The 18,946-nt window shown below is 39.6% G+C and overlaps 1 protein-coding gene across 1 annotated transcript in view; it reads right to left on the reverse strand.

Annotated features, from left to right (window-relative positions):
• PKD1L1 (polycystic kidney disease 1 like 1) overlaps window positions 1-18,946 on the reverse strand; it is a 337,192-nt gene that overhangs the window by 284,416 nt on the left and 33,830 nt on the right. The window contains exons 6-8 of the mRNA XM_006901616.1: window positions 9,930-10,136; window positions 2,256-2,434; window positions 1,202-1,423 (exon numbers count right to left, since the gene is read on the reverse strand). Coding sequence (XP_006901678.1) covers window positions 1,202-1,423; window positions 2,256-2,434; window positions 9,930-10,136 — 608 coding nt within the window. The remainder of the gene's footprint in view (window positions 1-1,201; window positions 1,424-2,255; window positions 2,435-9,929; window positions 10,137-18,946) is intronic.

Below are 18,946 nucleotides of genomic sequence, written 5' to 3' on the forward strand. Positions count from 1 at the left end.
TTTCTTTCTTTCTTTCTTCAGACCACCTAGAAGCCAGAGAGCCAGGACTGCTGGAGCCTTGCCTGATCCACTACTCAGCTTGTGCTCTGACAAAATTCAGGTCACCTTCTCCATGTCTTTCCTCACATTGCCTCATCTTATGTTGGTCCATCGGCTGTCCTGAGTGCAGTGTCACCCTCTGATACTGTACAAACACATCCTCACCCAGGCATGTGCCATCACTGTCCACTCTGGTCAGGTCATATTCAGAGTCAGACCAGATTCAGCAGTAAAGGATTCATCCCACCTCACCCGCTCCTCTATGTCCACTCACACCCATATAATCTGAAACCCACTCTGTCCTCTGTCATGGCAACACACATTCTTCTGGGTAATGTCTTGACTCTTATGCTAATCCACATTTCCCACACTGCATTTTGTGAACTATCAGTTCTTCAACACATCACTGTGTGGTTAAGCATGAATAAAAATGTGTTTCCTGTGCTACTTGTGTGGCCTTTAAAAGGCAAGCCAGTAGACAGTGAGGTGGCATTTGGTGTGGATTGTTTCCAAGGTAAGCTCACCACACAGCACACTGGTGACCTCTGCGTTGGATGATGCTCTTGACATAGAAGACCTGAAGGGGTCCCTGCAGAACAGGGAACTGAAAAAATTCTGCTTATCCTACTGTGTGTGTGTGTGTGTGTGTGTATATATGATGTGTGCGCGTGTGTGTGTGCATGTGTGTGTATGAGAGAGAAGGAGTAAACTGCTGGCTTATATGTTCTGCGTGAATAAGTGTCTGTGTATACGGTGTGTGAATGATGAACCTACATAGGCATGTTAGAGTACATGCAAGTATATGAGCGTATGTGAGAGTGCATGAGCACCCTCATATGAGTCTGGGGTTGGTGGTATGTGAGTAGTATGGTCCCATTTCTCACAAGGACATTGACAATATGGGCCTAAATATAGCCTAACAGGATTGAAAGAAGTATTCATTCAGCAAGTTTAGTACTTGACGAATTTATGGTGTAATTGCATTGTGAATAATAAAATTTTACAATGCATTCTATTTTGGGGAAGAAAATATTTAACTTGTTCAATGCAATTATTTTAATTACTTCCCAATTTTCAGAAGCGTCTTTATGCCCCCCCCCCCCGCCTTTGATTAAGAGCCATCAAAATAATGGCAGCCTCCTGAGTCTGTGTGGGGCTGTACCTGAGCTCAGGCTCTGAGCGGAGAGACAGGAACAGCTCCGCTGCGGCAGATGAGCGGCTACCACTGGATACGATCAGTGTCACCAGGAACTGGTCATAGGCCTTGCTGAGGTCCATGGCTACAAAGGCGATGGTCAGAGTGGCAGCGTTCAGCCCTCCAGGCGTTTCTGCAGTGAAGCAGGGGTGCCCAGGGGCCATGGTGGGAGCACACAGCCACTGGTACCTGGGGAGGGCGGGAGCACAGGGTCATGGACATTTAGAGCTTCCCAGGTCCCCATGAAGAGCACAGGGGAAGGGAAGAGCTGCTGCTCCTCTCTCTCTCTAGAAAGCAGCAGAAGTGGAAACTTCACTAGTGGTTTCAGTCTGGCCGCAGGGAGGGCAAGCCCGGCTTCTACTCAGCTCAAGGCCCACAGGTCCCATAACGCGGAACACAACCTTCCTTCTGCTCTAGTCCCCGCTAGCCTAAGCTTTCCAGGCACCTCATAGTGTCCCTCAATTTTGTCTACTTGTGCCAGTCCTGCTCAGCTGCTCTCTCTCCTGAGAGCAGGACTCTTCTAGAGCCTCCGTCCCTTCAAGGAACCCAGCTTCTAACGCTCTTCACAGAGTCAAGGGTATTCAATCCTTCTGATAAGTCTATAGCAGATAATATGCAATTATCACAATTTCCAGAATAAAATAGATTTTGAGCTGTGGAAAGTTGTCCAGTCTTCCAACAAGTGAGTAAATAAGTCAGGATAACTATGTCAGGAGTATTGCTTCCCAACCTCAAGACAGACTTGAATGAATCTTGAATGCAAAAGGCATTCAGCAAAGATACCCAGGAGACTTTGAGTCAAGCAAGAAATCAGCATGACCCAACTTCATCTAGTGAGGGGAATCACATTGAATGTGTCAGATACTGCAATGAAAGCATAGAACTGGGGAGGAGTCCACTATCAAGAATTCTGAATTCCAGAGCCTTAATTTAGAGGAAGATGTGATAGAATGAGTGTAGGATACACCTGCCTCACCATTGTGTGTGGGACACAGGATACAGCTGTGTCATTGGGGCTCACCTGAGGGGCATGCCTGGATAGTCGGGATCATAGGACTGGGACCCATTGAGGATAATGGTGGAAGAGGTCTTGGGGATGAAGAGGTGTGTGCCCTCTGAGATGACACTGACAGGTGCCCTGGCACGAACCTCCACCTTTACGGAGTAGTTGCTGTATACCACGCTGCCTTCAATCTGAACCTGTGATGCAAGTGACAAGTTGGGTTTTTTTAACAGATTGGATTGCGTTTCCCTCCTCCCAATATGCACTGGATTCCTGGTCCTCATGATGGTAGATATGGTGTTATTCAGATAAGTTTTCTTTGTTGTATTAATTATGCTATACCTGAATAGGACGACTAAATCTAATCACTCCTGAGATCTATATAAAGAACAGAATAAAAACAGAAACATATACACCAGTGAGGAAGGACAGGCATCATGTGAGGATCATCTGCTAAACAAGGAACCAAAGCCCGACCAATGCTACCAACAAGAAAGACATCATTGAAGGCATTGACATCCACCACCTGGATTTGGATTCTTAGCCTCCAAAATTGTGAGAAAATATATTTATGTCCTTCAAATCAGCCCTAGTAAACATAGCATGTGGACCGAAGTTAGAAGTTACCCTTGACGTTAGAGAATAAACTGACAAGTCTAAATACTTCATTGGCTGTAACTAAAGACTTCAAGGGCTTTGTGAAAAAAAACCTGTTTTCAACCAATGACACACCAAATTTATCAAAATGAACAGCCTGCTTTATGTCCTGTGGGAGATAACATGCCTTGAGTCAGTGAAATGGTGGCATTTTCCTAGTGAAGCCTGTGTTAATACACACAGCAGGAACTTTCCTTACATAACAATTTCCATGTGTGTACATGTTTGGTAGTTTTCAAACTACTCTTGCTTACATTAAATTTTTTCATGATCCTGGATTTTGTGTGGTATATCTTTCTGTTAGTTACTACTTCTTTACAGACCTCAAATATATCATGACATTTGAGAAATAGAAATGGAATTTAAGAGAAATATTTTAAACTCATGAATTATGAAAAAGTTCATAGAGTTTCCAGAGGCATGTTGTTTAAGAAGTGGATGCCACTCACATTTTATTCTGTGCAATCGATTGCAACTCTCATTGAATAGTATCATTCAAACTACTTCTTACGAAGCTTCCATTTCCATTCCTCCCTCCTTCTTAGCCCTCTCTGGTTCCTGAGCTGTGTTCTTGGGCACATTCTGTCTCTATGATTTCAAGAAATGTGTAACTCTTTAGTGCTTTTGCTCACTGTATACACTTATCTATCTCAGTTTCATTGTCTCAACTTATAACTCACCTTCCATTAGGTTTCCAAAGCAGTAAATTACATGGGAGGACATTGCCCATCTTTCTCTTGCAGAATTCCTTGTAGGTTCAAACTCCCAGAGAGGTGTGGTCTTTTAGTTAGCACCACAGCTCCCTACAGACTATGACTATGGCACTAGACACCTGTCTGTAGATGAGCTGAAAACTGAGCCACAGGCTTGAAAGATAGTTAAGGGCTAAAGTTTCAAGGGTTTCATCAATTTCTATCCAACCAGTAAATCTGATAATTTTATAAATAATTATTAGTTTTGTACACATTCCTCCCAAACACCCTGACCTGAGAATTTCTATTATTATCCCTTTCAGAATGGTCAGCAATGGTAGCTGGGCAGCATCATTTCTTCTGGTCTTAGAGTAATGGACACTGAGGTTTGTGTAGTCAGTCCTTTGAACAAGTTGTTTACATACATCTTTTATTTCCTTTGTATTTCTTTTTGCTGAATGAGGAGAGATGAATAACTTTACCCTAGATGGCCATTCACAAGCTTTTAAGACTTCAATTGCTACTTACTATAATGGGATATAGAACATTATAAATTATGTTGTGCCAATTGACCATGCTCTCCTTCCCTACAACTATGGTCCTGAGCTCTATTATTTGATTGAGTCTCACTCTCAGTGTGTTAATTTGACTGGTTATTTCATTGGTTTGTTGACTACGGTTATTTGAGTCTCACTCTCAATCAAAAAACTATTCTTTGGAAAGTGGTATCATGTTTGGAAAGGGATATCATGCTTAGAAAGGTAGTTACTGTTGTTAGATGGCATCAAGTCGACTCTCCGTCTCGCTTCCTCCAATTTTCCAAGCATGATGGCCAAGGAATAACCTCTCCAAGCAACATGGCCATAGTATGGGAGATGAAGTGAAGAATCAGTGAAAAAGAGGAAGATCCCCAGCCAGATACATTGACAGAATGACTGCAGCAACGGGCTCAAGTGTATCAGAGATGATAAGGATGGTACAGAATAGGACAGAGTTCATATCTGCTGTTCTTAAGGTTGCTGTGAGTTGTATTTGACTCAACAGCACCTGACAACAACACTACACTCAGGCTTGGTACTTTAAGACTGTATTTTTTATCATGAATCTGTGCTTCCTCTGAGGTTTAAGCCCAAGAAGTTAGAGGAAATGTTCCAAGTCTATAGAGGACAGATGAAAGATGATATAAGGAGATACTTGACAGTGGCCGTTATGAGCTCTGGAAATCTGAATGTTCACTATAAATGCAGCGAACTCATGGGGCTTGAGTTGCTGTACACTATGACTCAGATATTAATCAAGTTACAAGTTTTTTCTGGTTAGAATCAGTCTGGTCAGGAGTTGGCCTATGTGCAATGACATAGCTAAAGAGAAAAGGTGTTAAGTGAAGGTGCTTTTGAGCATGTAATCTTGGGAATATTTTCATATTGATGGTGCTAGTGGTTCAAACTGCCCATAGTCTAGGAAACATAATTTCTGTACAAGGTAGGTTTTTGAGTCCCTCATACCTGTAAGAGTGGTTCTGCTGATCATTTCCATGCTCTTCCCACTCTCCTAAGGCCAGCTACTTGCATTCTCCCAGAGCTGGTATATAGAAAAGGAGAACTTGGACCAGGCTGCCTGTCTAGACCCTTAACTCGCTGAGTTAGAGTCCTTGACAGTGACCTTACACACCTTGACCTAGTCCCTTAGAGATGGTGCTTTCTGCCTAAAATGATGATGGTATTTATGAACCTACAAGTCTGATATTACACTTCATACAATGACTTCTAATAGAAATGCTCTTTAGAAGGCTGACCAGATACCATCTATTGAAGTCTTTCCCCATTTTCTCTTCAACTGTAATCCAGGATGAAGGGAAGTTCAGTATGGCTTACAACTACCATCCTAGTAATCTACTTCCAGGAAACCTCCCATATTTGAAGGAACAAGTGATTTTGTAGAATATAATGAAGTATTTTCACCATTTTTAACTAATGTTAAGTTAAATTTAAGTGAAATAAGAATCCTTTTACATGTTTCTGTTATTAACTGCCATCAATTTTCTACTGTTAGTTGCCATGTAGTCAATTCCTACTCTTCGTGACCCATGAACTACTTAATAGAGATTTCAAGGCTGTGCCTTTTCAAAAGTTTATCAGCAGGCTTGTTTTTTAGGACATCTCTAATGGGGCTTCAAATGCCAAGCATTTAGCTGACATTTGCGCTACACAGGGATTCCATTATTTTGCACATAATAACCAAGTAAATAGCTTCTTTTTATGCTTCTTTTCTTGTCATCTACAACTACCAGCTTCCACATCTGGTCTCTTTTCCCTTTCTTATCCCACTCCTCATGCTGAGGTAGGATACTGATCCCACAACTCCACTGTGTCCACTCTCCCTCTGTAGATATATATCTCAATTACCAGCCTTGATTCACGCCTTTGTTAGACACATCCTCCTAAAATTTGAATACACTTAATCAATTATGAAGACATGCTCTCACCCTAAGTTTTCTTCTCCATCATGTTTTCCTTCCTATTGCCTTCAAGAGGAATCTCACCCCTGCTATTGTTTCCTGTCTTGTTCCCACCACTCAATCCCACAAAGCTTAGTTGTTCCTGCCTCATTTCACCCTTTCCTCTTGCCCTTTAGCTCACTAATGCCCATGCTGAACCCCTTTCTCTATTTTTCAAAGACTTGATTTAATTGCCTCTCCTTCCTCCAAGTGCTTTATGTTATTCCATATTTGTGCACCGTGCACAAATACTTTTATAGCTTATTGTCATATTCTACCATTACCTATCTGTCATGTAGTTGTGACACTTAAAGAGATTTCAGCAGAGCTTCTTAGGAAGAAGCAGCTCATAGGTCTACTTTTGAAAAAATCAGCCTGTGAAAACCTACCCATTGCCACAGTGTATAGCAGCACAAATAGGCATCCCACTTCATCAGGTAAATGACGGAACATTCATAGTCCTTAGAATTTCCTACAGACGCTACGATTAATCAGCCAGCTTGTCATGTCAATTGCTCACCCACAATCTGCCATATATTTTTAATGTTTGACATTCCCAAGGGACTAAAACACTTAATTACAAACTTGTTCCTGTGAACAAAGTCTAGACCAGTGAGGATGTTGATGAGTTCTAGTGCTGAGCCACAAAGAACCTTAAACTAGTCAACAGATTGGAAAAAAAGGATGGGGAGGGGGAAAATCCTTCCTGCTGATAGGCTTTTGTTGGACTTTTTTTGGGGGGAGGGTTGTCTGGTCTCTCTCTCCTCAGCATGTTTTCACCACTTGCCCAATTTGATTCCACACTCCCTGCCTGTGCCCTAGAGTTGAAGCTCTCACCTTCCCTACATCTTATCCTCCTCATCAACTGTCTCCTCTTCCTCTCCCTGACCCAACCCCTTGAAGCCTACTCAGGTAGCAGTGTTCTTCCCTTCTGAATCCACCAATTTTCAGCCACAAGGACACCTTTTGTGATACTACTTTCTGAACAGAGTTGCTCTGCTTTCTAGGTTGTTATTTGTTGTTGTTAGGTGCTATTGAGTACAACTCATAGCAACTCTGTGAACAACATATATGAACATCTTGTTCCATTGTCAACATCTCTGATATACTTGAGCCCATTGTTTAAGTCCCTGTGTTAGTCCATCTCATTGAGGGTTATCTTCTGTTTTGTACCTTTCCCATCATGATGTCCTCTTCCAAGGAATGACTCCTTCTAACAACATGACCCAAGTATGTAAGGAATTCTATAATAACACAGACATGTAATCTTCTTTAATCCCTATTACCAGTATGTTGGTTGTTGTTTGGTGCCATTGGATCAAGTATGACTCATAGTGACCCTATAGCCATTCTAAACCCTGCCCTATTCGATGCCATTCTTACCTTCACTGAGAGACTAAATCCCACTGCTGAAATTACAGTGTCAATATATCTCTTTGCTTACCTTCCATCTTTCCAAGCATGATGCCTCAAAGAATAGCCTGATATAGCTAAATGTCCAGAGTGTTAAGATAAGTTTTCTCATCCTTGCCTCCAAGGAGCACTCTGACCACACCCTTTCCAGGCTATATCTGTTTATTCTTTTGGCAATCTGTAGGACATTCAGAGCTTGTTTAGAGTCAACAGGGTCTGATGGAAAGCCTTGGTATTTAAAAGCCGGATGGGCCCTAAGTCTCTAATGTGGAGGCTAATGTGTGAAGTGGTTGGATTCTGGAAGGTGGGATGTTTTGTGTTCACTGGGGGTAGGGTGTGGACTCTTAGGTTGGGTTTTGGGCTTTGGGGTCTTATGTTTTTGTTTTTCACAATTGTGCATGAGCTGACTGGATTTTCAGGATTCTGCTAACAGTGAGCTGTGGGCCAGCATCTGGTGGACAGCCTTAGTATTTAAATGTCGGTTGGGACTTTGGACCACTGGTGTTGTGTGTTTGGGACTAACATTCTTCTAAGTGGCACAGCGTGGTCTGTCAATTTGCTGTACTAAGGTAACTTGGGGTTACTGTTATGCTGAACACTGTGCCACTGGTGTGTCAAATGCCATATTGGTTACACATTTTAGACATTGTTTGGTGGAGTTTCCAGATTAAGATAGGCTTGGAAGCAGGAGTGGCAACCACTTCCTAAGAAACCTACCTCTGCAATCTCTATGAACTTAGAGAAACAATAATAGATATAGAACCAGGTTCAGGTCCTTGGTACATAGAGTCCCTGTGAGTCAACAGCACTTAACAATAACAAGAACATTCAGAACTCTTCTTCAGTGTCATAACTCAAAGGCATCAATTTTTCTTCTGCCATCTTTATTCATTGTCCAGTTCTCTGATGCATAGCAGATGATTGAGAAGATCATGGCCTGCATCAGTTGCACCTTACTTTCCAAACTGGCATCATTGCTTTTCAGTATTTTGGAGAGGTCTCTGACTGCAGACTTGCCCAACACAATATTGTCTCTGGATTTCCTTTCTGCTGGTACCAAAGATTAATTGTTCTTAATTGTTGATCCAAGCAAGATAAGATCATTGACAGCTTCAATCTTTTCTCCATTTATCATAAGGTTGAATGTTGGGCTTATGGTGCTATTTCACTTTAGTACACAGAAAAGTTTGGTTAACCAGAGGAATTTTTAAAGAACTTTTTTTTGTTCTATTTTCTTTAATTTTACTAATTTTAATGAACATTTACAGAAATTTTGGATTTCCATTCATTCATTTTTGCATTTTCTCCCTGCCCTCCCCCCAGTTTGCTCCTCTCTCCAAAAAGTAAAAGAAAAATTCCTTCACTGGTATACAATCCCTCCCCCCTGAGTAAAACTTTTTGCCAGTGTTTGGTGTAATTTGTTCTCTCAAGTGGACTAAGCATTTCTGTTGAAATCATATCAACACTATTTTTAACTAAATTCATTTTTCTTTAATTGAAAATATTTAGAGTTAAAATGTTGAATATTTGCCCAACAGACTTATGGAAATGAATGGTTTCATTGTACAAATATGAGGTGTCAGGACCCTTGAAAAATGGCCTTCCTAGCCCCTGCTATGGCAATGATTATCAACACTTGTAGGATCAATATATTACCAACACAGGATTGACAGTGTGCCTATATTAACTTTGCCGAGGCCTGCTGGAAGATGTTTGGTCTTAAAAACCATATATAATGGACTAAGCATCCAGCTACATCCAGGCTGACCTACTATTCACCAGTTTCTTTTTTTTTCCAGTTCACATTTGTTTATTGTTATTAACATTTTATTTTGAACATCAAACAATGCATCAAAATATGATCCATTTATTTCAAGACAATTGTCTTTGCCATAACTAAGAGTACTGTACTGATGTTTACAATTATTTTCTGATAACATAAAACTTATTAGTGGAATTGCTATCTAACCAAATACTTCATTATAAACAGAACTGTTAAATTGAAAGAGCAGTTTCCCCTCCTTTTCTCATCTTCTGAACAAGCCAAAAGGTTGATTTCACTTGGAAAGGCATTTACTTAAAACAAAAAAAAAAGCTCAGTTTCTTAAAAACAAAAACACAAAAAAGCCCAACAAAACACCAAAAAAACAAACCCAGAATGGCCTTTATACCTACAATCATGTGAGTCATTCCCCTGATGTGTCTGAGTCTCCAGAGGGCCTTCAAACCATTGAACCCAAAGCTAAAAAGAAATGGGAGGACTGAGCCATGGATGGAGCTGTTAATAGAAATTATGGACTTATACAGCTGGTTAAACATTTGAGATTATGTTGAAATTATCTGAGACTTCTTATAAACAGTCTGCAACTAACTTTAGCAGAAGTTATAATAAAAACATCATACTTAATAACAGCTTCTAGTTAGTTTACTAACCTTAGCAACTGCTGTGTAGTTTCCATACTCTAGAAGATAGCTGGGAAGAGAGAAGGACTGCCTATGGATGTCAATAGCTAAGGGGAGGGGTACAAGGGATCCATTAGACTTTGTTAAACTCCAGGTATAAGAAAGGCCTTGGGAAATGTCACAGAGAATGGCAGATTCAAATGTCACTCCTAGCTTCACTGGCTGAGACCGCCATATCTAGGAATTAAAAAAAAAAAAAAAACTGCATTAAAATTTACTTTCTATCTCAGATTCTAATGAATGGATTTAAAACTGACTCTTGAAATTACAATGAAAATTATAGTAAAATATGTAAGAGTTGGAGCTTGATAGGACCACTTCTTGGTCTCACAAGCTTTCTGTCTTTCTCAGAGTGCAAGGTTGGCATTCCCTCCTGATCTCTCTCAGCAGCAAATAGTAGGCTTTCCCTTTTCTGACAGTTTTTAACCACACACAGATTGTCTTTTGCATGTGGCAATGAATTTGTCTAAAAAAACAAGTCACAGGATAGAATTGTTAAGGTTAGACTTTAGACATTATCAAAATAAATATTATATAACTTTGAGAGACAAAAATGAAAAGTCAAGGTATAAAAATAAGGATAAGCAAATAATTATATATTCACAAATTTTTTTAAAAAATTGTAATATGAAATGAATGGGCAAATAATAAAAGGCAATTGTTGCTATATTTGATTGTATAAAAATGCAAGTATACTGAACAGAAAAAATGGACATAATTTTTAAACACAAAAAATAAAGAAGTATAATATATGACAGTGAATATTCTTTAAAATCAGTAGGAAATTTTCAAATACATGAATAGAAAAATGAATCAAGTCACACATCCAGCTCACAAAATAAAATATAGACACCTTAATATGATTTTTTATATTGTGAAATCACATATATGTTTCATAGAAAGAAATTTCCTATAAATCAAGAATAAATGTGACCCTATTTCAAACAGCCTACTTTTTAAAAAAGAAACATTTAAAGAAGCTTTTGTCAAAAAGCTAACTAAAGTTTTTGCTAAAATTAAAGCAAAAAGATTGTTACTGTTGTTAGCTGCCATTCAGTTAAGTACGAATCATAGTGACCTTATAAACAAAAGATCTGAACCCTGTTCTGTCCTGTGTGATCCTCACTCTTCTTGACACATCAGAGCCCATTGTGGCAGTCACCCTATCAATCCACCTGGATGTGGGTTTTCTCTTCTTCTCTGACCCTCCTCCCTTCCCAACATCATGTTCTCCAAGGAATAGCCCCTCCTAGCAACATGCCCAAAGAGTGTGAGGCAAAGCCTCATCACTCTTGCCTCCAAAAAACTCTCTGGCTGCACCCTCTCCAAGACATATTTGTTCATTCTGTTGGCTGTCCATGGGATGTTCAGCGCTCTTCTCCAACATCACAGCTAAAAGGCATACATTCTTCTATCATCCTTATTCATTGTCCAGGTCACAAATTATTACTCCTCAATAATTTGTAGAGGTCTGTAACTGAAGACTTTGCCAGTGCAATGTGTCTCCTTATTTCCTGACTGTTTGTTCCAAGCCTGTAAATTGTGAATCCAAGTAAGATGAAGTTGTTGACAATATCAATATCTTCTCCATCCATCATGATGTTGCATATTGATGCAGTGGTATCTTTGGTTTTTGTTTTTTTTGTTACATTGAGATACAATCTCTATTGAAGGCTGCATTCCCTGATCTTCTGCAACAAGTGATTCAAGTCCTCCTCACTTTCAGCAAAGTAAGGTTAAGTCATCTGTGTAATGCAGGTTATTGATAAGTTTCCCTCTGATCCTGATGCCACATTCCTCTTCACGGAGTCCAGATCCTTGAATAATTTGCTCAGCATACAGATTAAATAGGTAGAGAGAGAGAATACATCCCTGATGCACTCCTTTCTTAATTTAAAACCCCTGTTCAGTTTACACAACAGCCTCCTGGCCCAGGTGTAGGGTTTACATTACCTCCATTAAGTGCTCTGGGATTTCCATTATTCCCAATGTCAGCCACAACTTGTTATGAGCCACACAGTCAAATGACTTTGCATAGTCAATAAAGCACAAACCAACATTCTTCAGATATTCTTTACTTTCAACCCAGATCCATCTGACATCAGCAATGATGTCTCTGGTGCCATGGCCTCTTCTAAATCCTGCTTGAACTTCTGGCAGTTCCTGATCTATGTACTGTTCCAGCTGTTTTTGATTGTTATTGTTGTTATGTGCTGCTGAGTTGCCTGGAATTCATAGTGACCCTTTGTACCACAGCCCTAAACCCTGGTCTATCCCTTACCAATCTTATTGTCTCCAACACACCTATCCCCATTACCCCAGTGACTGAATCAATCCATCTTATCGAGGGTCTTCCTCTCCTGTGTTGTCTCCCAAGCATGACATCCCTCTCCAAGGAATGATCCTGCCTTGCAACATGTCCAAAGCATATCAAATGAAGCTTGGGAATTCTTGTCTCTGAGGAGCAGTCTGGCCTCACCCTCTCCAGGATGAACTTATTTGTTCTTCTAGCAGTCCATGGTTTATTCTAGACCTTTCTCCAGAACCACAGCTCAAAGTCATCAACTCTCCTTTTATCATCCCTACTCGCTGTCCAGCTCTCTGATGCATAGCAAGTAATTGCAAAGACCATGGCCTGGATCAGGTGCACCTTAGTCTCCAGACTGACATCCTTGCTCTTCAGTACTTTGGAGAGGTCTCTGACAGCAGAGTTTCCCAATGCAATTTGTCTCTTGATTTCCTGGCTGCTGGTACCAAGAGTGTTGATTGTGGAGCAAAGCAAAGTAAAGCTATTAACAGTCTCAATCTTGCCACCATCTATCATGATGCTGCCAATCGGCCCAGTGGTGAGAAGCTTTGTTTTCTTGATGTTGAGCTTCAATCCATATAGAAGGCTGCAGTCCTTGACCTTGTGCAGCAATCACTTAAGGTCTGTCTCACTTTCAGCAAGCAGGGTTGTGTCATCTGCATAACGCAGATTGTTAATGAGTCTACCTCCAATTTTGAAGCCACACTTCTCTTCATGAAGGTCAGCCTCCTGGACAATCTGTCCTGCATATAGATTTAAAAGATATGAAGATAGGAGATTTCCTTGACTTACTGATGTAATAAATTTATTTCTAAATTGGCAGTATTTCATAAGGGTTCACCAAATTATTGAGAAAAAGAAAATTTTCATGATTTAAAAAAATCTAGAACTAGCAAGATAATAAATCTGATTACTTGATCTCTATCCTTTTCACTAAGGAGCACTCTGGTTGTACTTTCTTTGAGACATATTTGTTTGTTCTTTTTCTAGTCCATGAAATATTTGGTACTTTTCTCCAACACCACAACTCAAAGGCATTGATTATTCTTCTATCATTGTTAGTCATTGTCCAACTCTCAGATGCATAGTAAGTACTTGAAGATTATGGCTAATTGCAGGTGCACCTTAGCCTTTAAACTTACATCATCGCACTTTAGCACTTTGTAGAGGTCTTTGAGAGGAGTCCCTACCCCGCCCCCAGTGCCACATATTTTTTTTGCTTTCTTGACTGCTGGTGTTATGGGTATTGTTTGTGGATCTGAGTAATATGAAATCACTGACAATTTCAATCTTTTCTCCATCTACCATGACATTGCCTATTGGCTCAATGGTGAGAATTTAGAGTCAAAAGGCAAAAGAAGACCTCCTCTTAACTTAGCAGTAGTAGTTTTCTCATCAAATTAAAATTCCTTTATTTCTTTTTCTTAGAATTCTTCTATTTAGCATGCTTTCCTATTTGTTCTCAGAAGTTTATGGCTAAATTAATTATTTTGTTGTCCTTTTCCTATCTGCTTCTATGATTTATAGCCAAGAGCTAAATCTTCTTTTAAGCTAAGCCATATGTATGAATGACACCAATTACCTGATCAGACCATAACATAAATCTGGGGTTACAACAAGCAAGAAATCTTAAAGTTGTCAGTGAGTTGGTTTTATTTAAATCAATAACCAACATTCATGGTAGCAGCAGTCAAGAAATCAAAAGACATGTTGCATTAGGAAAATATTCAGCCAAATACCTCCAAAAGGCCTGATCAAGGATTTGCCTGATCCAAGCCATGGTATTTTCAGTTATTTCCCATGCATCTAGAAGTAGGACAATGAATAAGGAAGAACAAAAAAGAATTGATTATTTTTAATTGTGACATTGGAAAAAAGTGTTGAATACACTATGGATTGTCAGAGTGGAGAAAAATGGGCAATTCCTTCCTACACAATTTACTGTCTCTGAAAACCCACTGGAGGGTCAGTTATGAGGGAGCTCCCACTCAGTACTTATAACAAAAACAACAACATGGAATTCCAAAAGAACAAACAATTTTGTCTTAGAGGAAGTATAACCAGAGTACTCCTAAGAAGCAAAGGTGGTGAAACTTGGTCTTATATGCTTAGGACATGTTGTTAGGAAGGATCAGGTTTTGGAAAAAGAGTTCTTGGAAAAGTAGAAGATCAGTGAAGGAAAGGACAACTCTCAATGAATTGGATTTGACATAGTAACTGTAACAATGAATATAAGAACATAAGAGATAATGACAATGGTTCAGGAGAAAGCAAAGTTCAGATTTATTGTTCAAAGGATCACTACAAATCAGAGTTGACTTAACAGCACCTAACAACAATAACAGAAAATCTTAACTCCATTTTAGTCTTGACATGAGTCTAGAATTCATGTTGATTTTCAAAAGCCATATTTTCAAATGGCAGTATCTTTTACCTTGGTATTAAATTGGACCATATACTGCAAGGACAACAATCTTATCTCTGCAGTCTGGCCTATACATGATGTCTACTCTATTCCTGAAGGGGTTTTGCCATTACAGACAAATAAATATAAGATGTGATAAATTGTACCTAGAAAATCTTGAGATACAGCATTACCCAAAAATCTTTTATAATGACTTTCCAGAAATAAAAGATTGAGGAAGAATAAAAACTAAAACTCATTGATATCAAGTAAGAACTGACTCATAGTTGACCTTCCAGTAGTTTTCCAAGGCTGCAAATTTCACAAGAGATTTTCTGTCTTTCTCCCAAAGAGCTGCTGTTGGATTTGAACTGCCAAGAGATGTTGGCTTTGGGTCATCAGCACAACTGTTGATGGGGTATGTCACCGAGCTGCTTAGAGGAAGAGTAGTTACCAGAAAAATCAATCCTGCCCACAGCTCCAGTTTTGTTCTTGTAAGAAACTGAATGGTATTTACATATGACAACATCCCAGAATAAGATGTACATTGCAAAGAGGACTGGTGGGAGCAGGAAGAGGGAAGTAATTATGCAGCAATGAATGACTATTAAAAAAAATTAACTGGGGGAGGGGGATGAGAGGGAGAGGGGTAAAATGTGCAATAACCAATGAATTAAAAGCTAACATTTCTTTAAACTTTCATTTAAATCATAATTTAAAAATTCATTTAAAAAGGTAAAAGAATAAACTGATTGGCGTGTATTTTTTATCAGTTTTGCAATCAATCCCCTTGTGTGTGATAGATCTAGTGCTGTCAAATTTTCACTTCTAGATATGTCAAGTTTAACTCTTCTGATAATTTTTTAGCCAATTATGAATTTTGTAGCCTTTAGTTCCTGACCTAAAAAATATAAGAATGGATCCTGGAGATAGCATAAACAAAAACACATGGAATAGCTGTTTACATTCTGTAACAAAGAATATGTTTCCATGTAGGTTATCTCTAGCCTTTGATAACCTTTATGTGCATTTAAGCCATCTCCATAATGTTTCTCTATGAAAAAACTAAGGTTTATCTGATTTTATTTTAATTATTTTATTTTGCTTTAATTCATATTTCTGTACACAGAAAACCTTAGAAGTTTTCCAAAAGATATAAGACATCTCAAATTTCAGCATATTTTATAGACTCTTAAGACAAAAAGACAAAGACAAGTAGGCAAGTCATTTTGGAAATGAAGGATACTAATGTAATCCTGCCCTTTGTACAATTTTGAACTCTGTAAGCAGAAGTCCAAGCTGGTTTGAAGGAAATAGCAAAAAATAAGGCCCCAGGAATAGATGGTATACCAATTGACATATTTTAGCTAACGGATGCTTCCCTGGACATGCTCACCAAGTTTTGCCAAGAAATCTGGAGAACAACCACTTGACCAACAGACTAGAAGAGATCTATATTTGTTCCCATCCCAAAGAAAGGTAACCCAACAGAGTGTGGAAACTATAGAACAATATCATTGATTTCACATGCAAGCAAGATTCTACTGAAGATTACCCAAAAACAACTGGAACAGCATATCAGCAGAGAACTGTCAGAAGTCCAGGCTGGGTTTAGAAGGGGTCATGGTACTAGGGATATTGTAGCTGATGTTAGATGGATCTTAGCTGAAAGCAGGGAATACCAGAGGAATAGCTATCTGTGATTCATTGATTATGCAAAGTTGTTTGACTGTGTGGATCATAACAAACTGTGGCTGACTCTGAGAAAAATGGGAACCCCAGGACTTGACCCTACTAATGAGAAACCTATACTTGCACCAAGAGGCAATCATCAGAATAGAGCAAGGAAACACTGCATGGTTCAAAATTGGGAAGGGTGGATGACAGGGATGTGTCCTTTCTCCATTCTTTTTCAACCTGTATGCAGAGCAGATTATCCAAGAGGCTGGGCTCTATGAGAAGTGTGGCATCAGGATTGGTGGAAGATCCCTCAACAAGCGGTGTTATGCAGATGACACAACCCTGCTTGCTGAAACTGAGGAGGACCTGAAGTGCATTCTTCAGGGTCAAGGACTGCAGCCTTCAATATAGATTGAGGCTCAATATCAAAAACACAAAGATTCTCATCGCTGGACCAATTGACAGCATCAGGATGGATGGTGAGGAGATTGAGATTGTTAACAACTTTAGACTGCTTGGCTCCACAGTCTACACTGTTGGCACTTGCAGCCAGGAAATTAAAAGACATATTGTGATGGGAAAGCCTGATGTTAGGGACCTCTCCAAAGTACTGAAGAGCAATGGTGTCTCTCTGGAGACTAAGGTGCATCTCATACAGGTCATGGTCTTTGCAATCACTTGTTATGCATCAGAGAGTTGAACAATGACTAGGGGGGATAGAAGGAGAATTGATACCTTTGATCTGTGGTGCTGGAGAACAGTATTGAGTGTACCCTGGACTGCTAAGAAAACAAACAGATTCATCCTGGAGAGGGTTAAACCAGGTGGCTCCTTGGAGGCAAGGATTCTGAGGCTTTGTCTGACAGACTTTGGACATGTTATATGGAAGGACCAGTCCTTGGAAAGGGACATGCTTTGGTAGTGTGGAGGGACAGCGCAGAGGGGAATGATTCAGTTACTGGGATAATCAGGGTGGATATATTGGAGGCAGTGTGATTGTTACAGGATAGAGCAGGGTATAGGGCTTTTGTGCATAGGGTCGCTATGAGTCACAAGTGACCCATGGCACATAACAACAAACAACAAGCAGGATTACCTTAGTGGGAAAAGACTGTAATTGATACAGATGTGAGTATCACTTAAGATCAAAAGTTTACAGGGCTGGTTCTTGGATTCCCACCACAATTTGACCTATGGGAATAACAAAGGTCATGTCTAGGCAAGTAATGTTCCCTAATCAAGCTATTCCAGCTTTCCTGAGGCAAAAGCCTCTTGGCAGATATGAATGAAGGAAGAAACCCAAATGCCTTTATGTTCCCTTGTTTTATTAAAAAATATTTTCCACACTTTCCTTCATTAATGTTATGTTTCATACAATCATTCCCACACACTGTGTTTTATAAAATTAATCATCATGGGACTATGCAAATCATTACCCTTTCTTTTCAGGTCTCCACTCTCTACCAGATCTTTCCCGTTTCCTTTACCCACTCCTTCCACCTATCAAATTGTGCAACTTTGTGATTTTGTCCCTACTCATCCTCACACTACTGTTCTTACCACTTCCTGCCTTGGATCCCAAAAAACATTTTAGTATTTTCACAATAATTGTCTTACTATTTGTCTTTATAATGCTTCGTTAGTTCATTCAGAATAATGCTCTTCAGGCTCTTCTAAAGGATGTGGTATTTTTAAAAATCATTGTTCTTAAGTGCTGCATAATATTCCATTGTGTGAATGTACCATAATTTCTCAATCTATTCTGTTGTGGTTGGACATTTGGGTTATTTTCATGTTCGTATGATGGTGAATAATGCTGCTATGAACATTGGTGTACAAATCTCTGTTTGTTTCTCAGTTCTAATTTCCCTGGCTTATATTTCAAGCAGTAGAATAGCTGGGTCATATGAAATGTCTATGTCCAGAGTGCTGCATCATTTTAGAATCCCACCAATAGGGTATGAGAGTTCCCATCTCTTCCCATCCTCTCCACCTTGCTTGCTGTCCTGCTAAACTTTGCCATTGTTATTGGGGTGAGATGGTCTCTCATTGTGGTTTTGATTTGCATATCTCTTTCTCCCAGTGATCTTGAGCAATTATGAATGTGTCTGTTAGCCATCTGAATGTCTTGCACAATGAAAAGTCTTTTCAGCCTAAGTTAAAAGTCGGGGTGGAGGTAAAGCTTTGCTATAAAGTTGTGCTCCTTTAATAGCCAAGTGATGGAGATATTAAGCCACTAGTAAGGAGCTCAGAAGCAAGTGTCAACTGACTGGACTTTGCACCATTTAGCTAATAATGACCCAAGAGCAAAGGGTTTACTTGGTTTACAGTCAACAGTATTTGTTGAGCATTCCTGTCTTTAAAATACCATAGTGTTCAGCTAAGTCTGCAGCTGGCTTGGAGACTCCTGTACAATGGTTTCACTCTGGAAGATAATTTCTCTTGTCCTGATGTTCTTGTTGTTGTTGTTATGTGCTGTCGAGTCATTTGCGACTCATAGCAACACTATGTACAACAGCCCTAAACCGTGCTCTACCCCGTGCCAATCTCATTGCCTCTGACACACCCATCCCGATTACCCCAGTCACTGAATCA

This window comes from Elephantulus edwardii, unplaced genomic scaffold (assembly GCF_000299155.1).
Source record: "Elephantulus edwardii isolate Elephantulus edwardi_28Jun2011 unplaced genomic scaffold, EleEdw1.0 scaffold00339, whole genome shotgun sequence".
Taxonomy (NCBI): domain Eukaryota; kingdom Metazoa; phylum Chordata; class Mammalia; order Macroscelidea; family Macroscelididae; genus Elephantulus; species Elephantulus edwardii.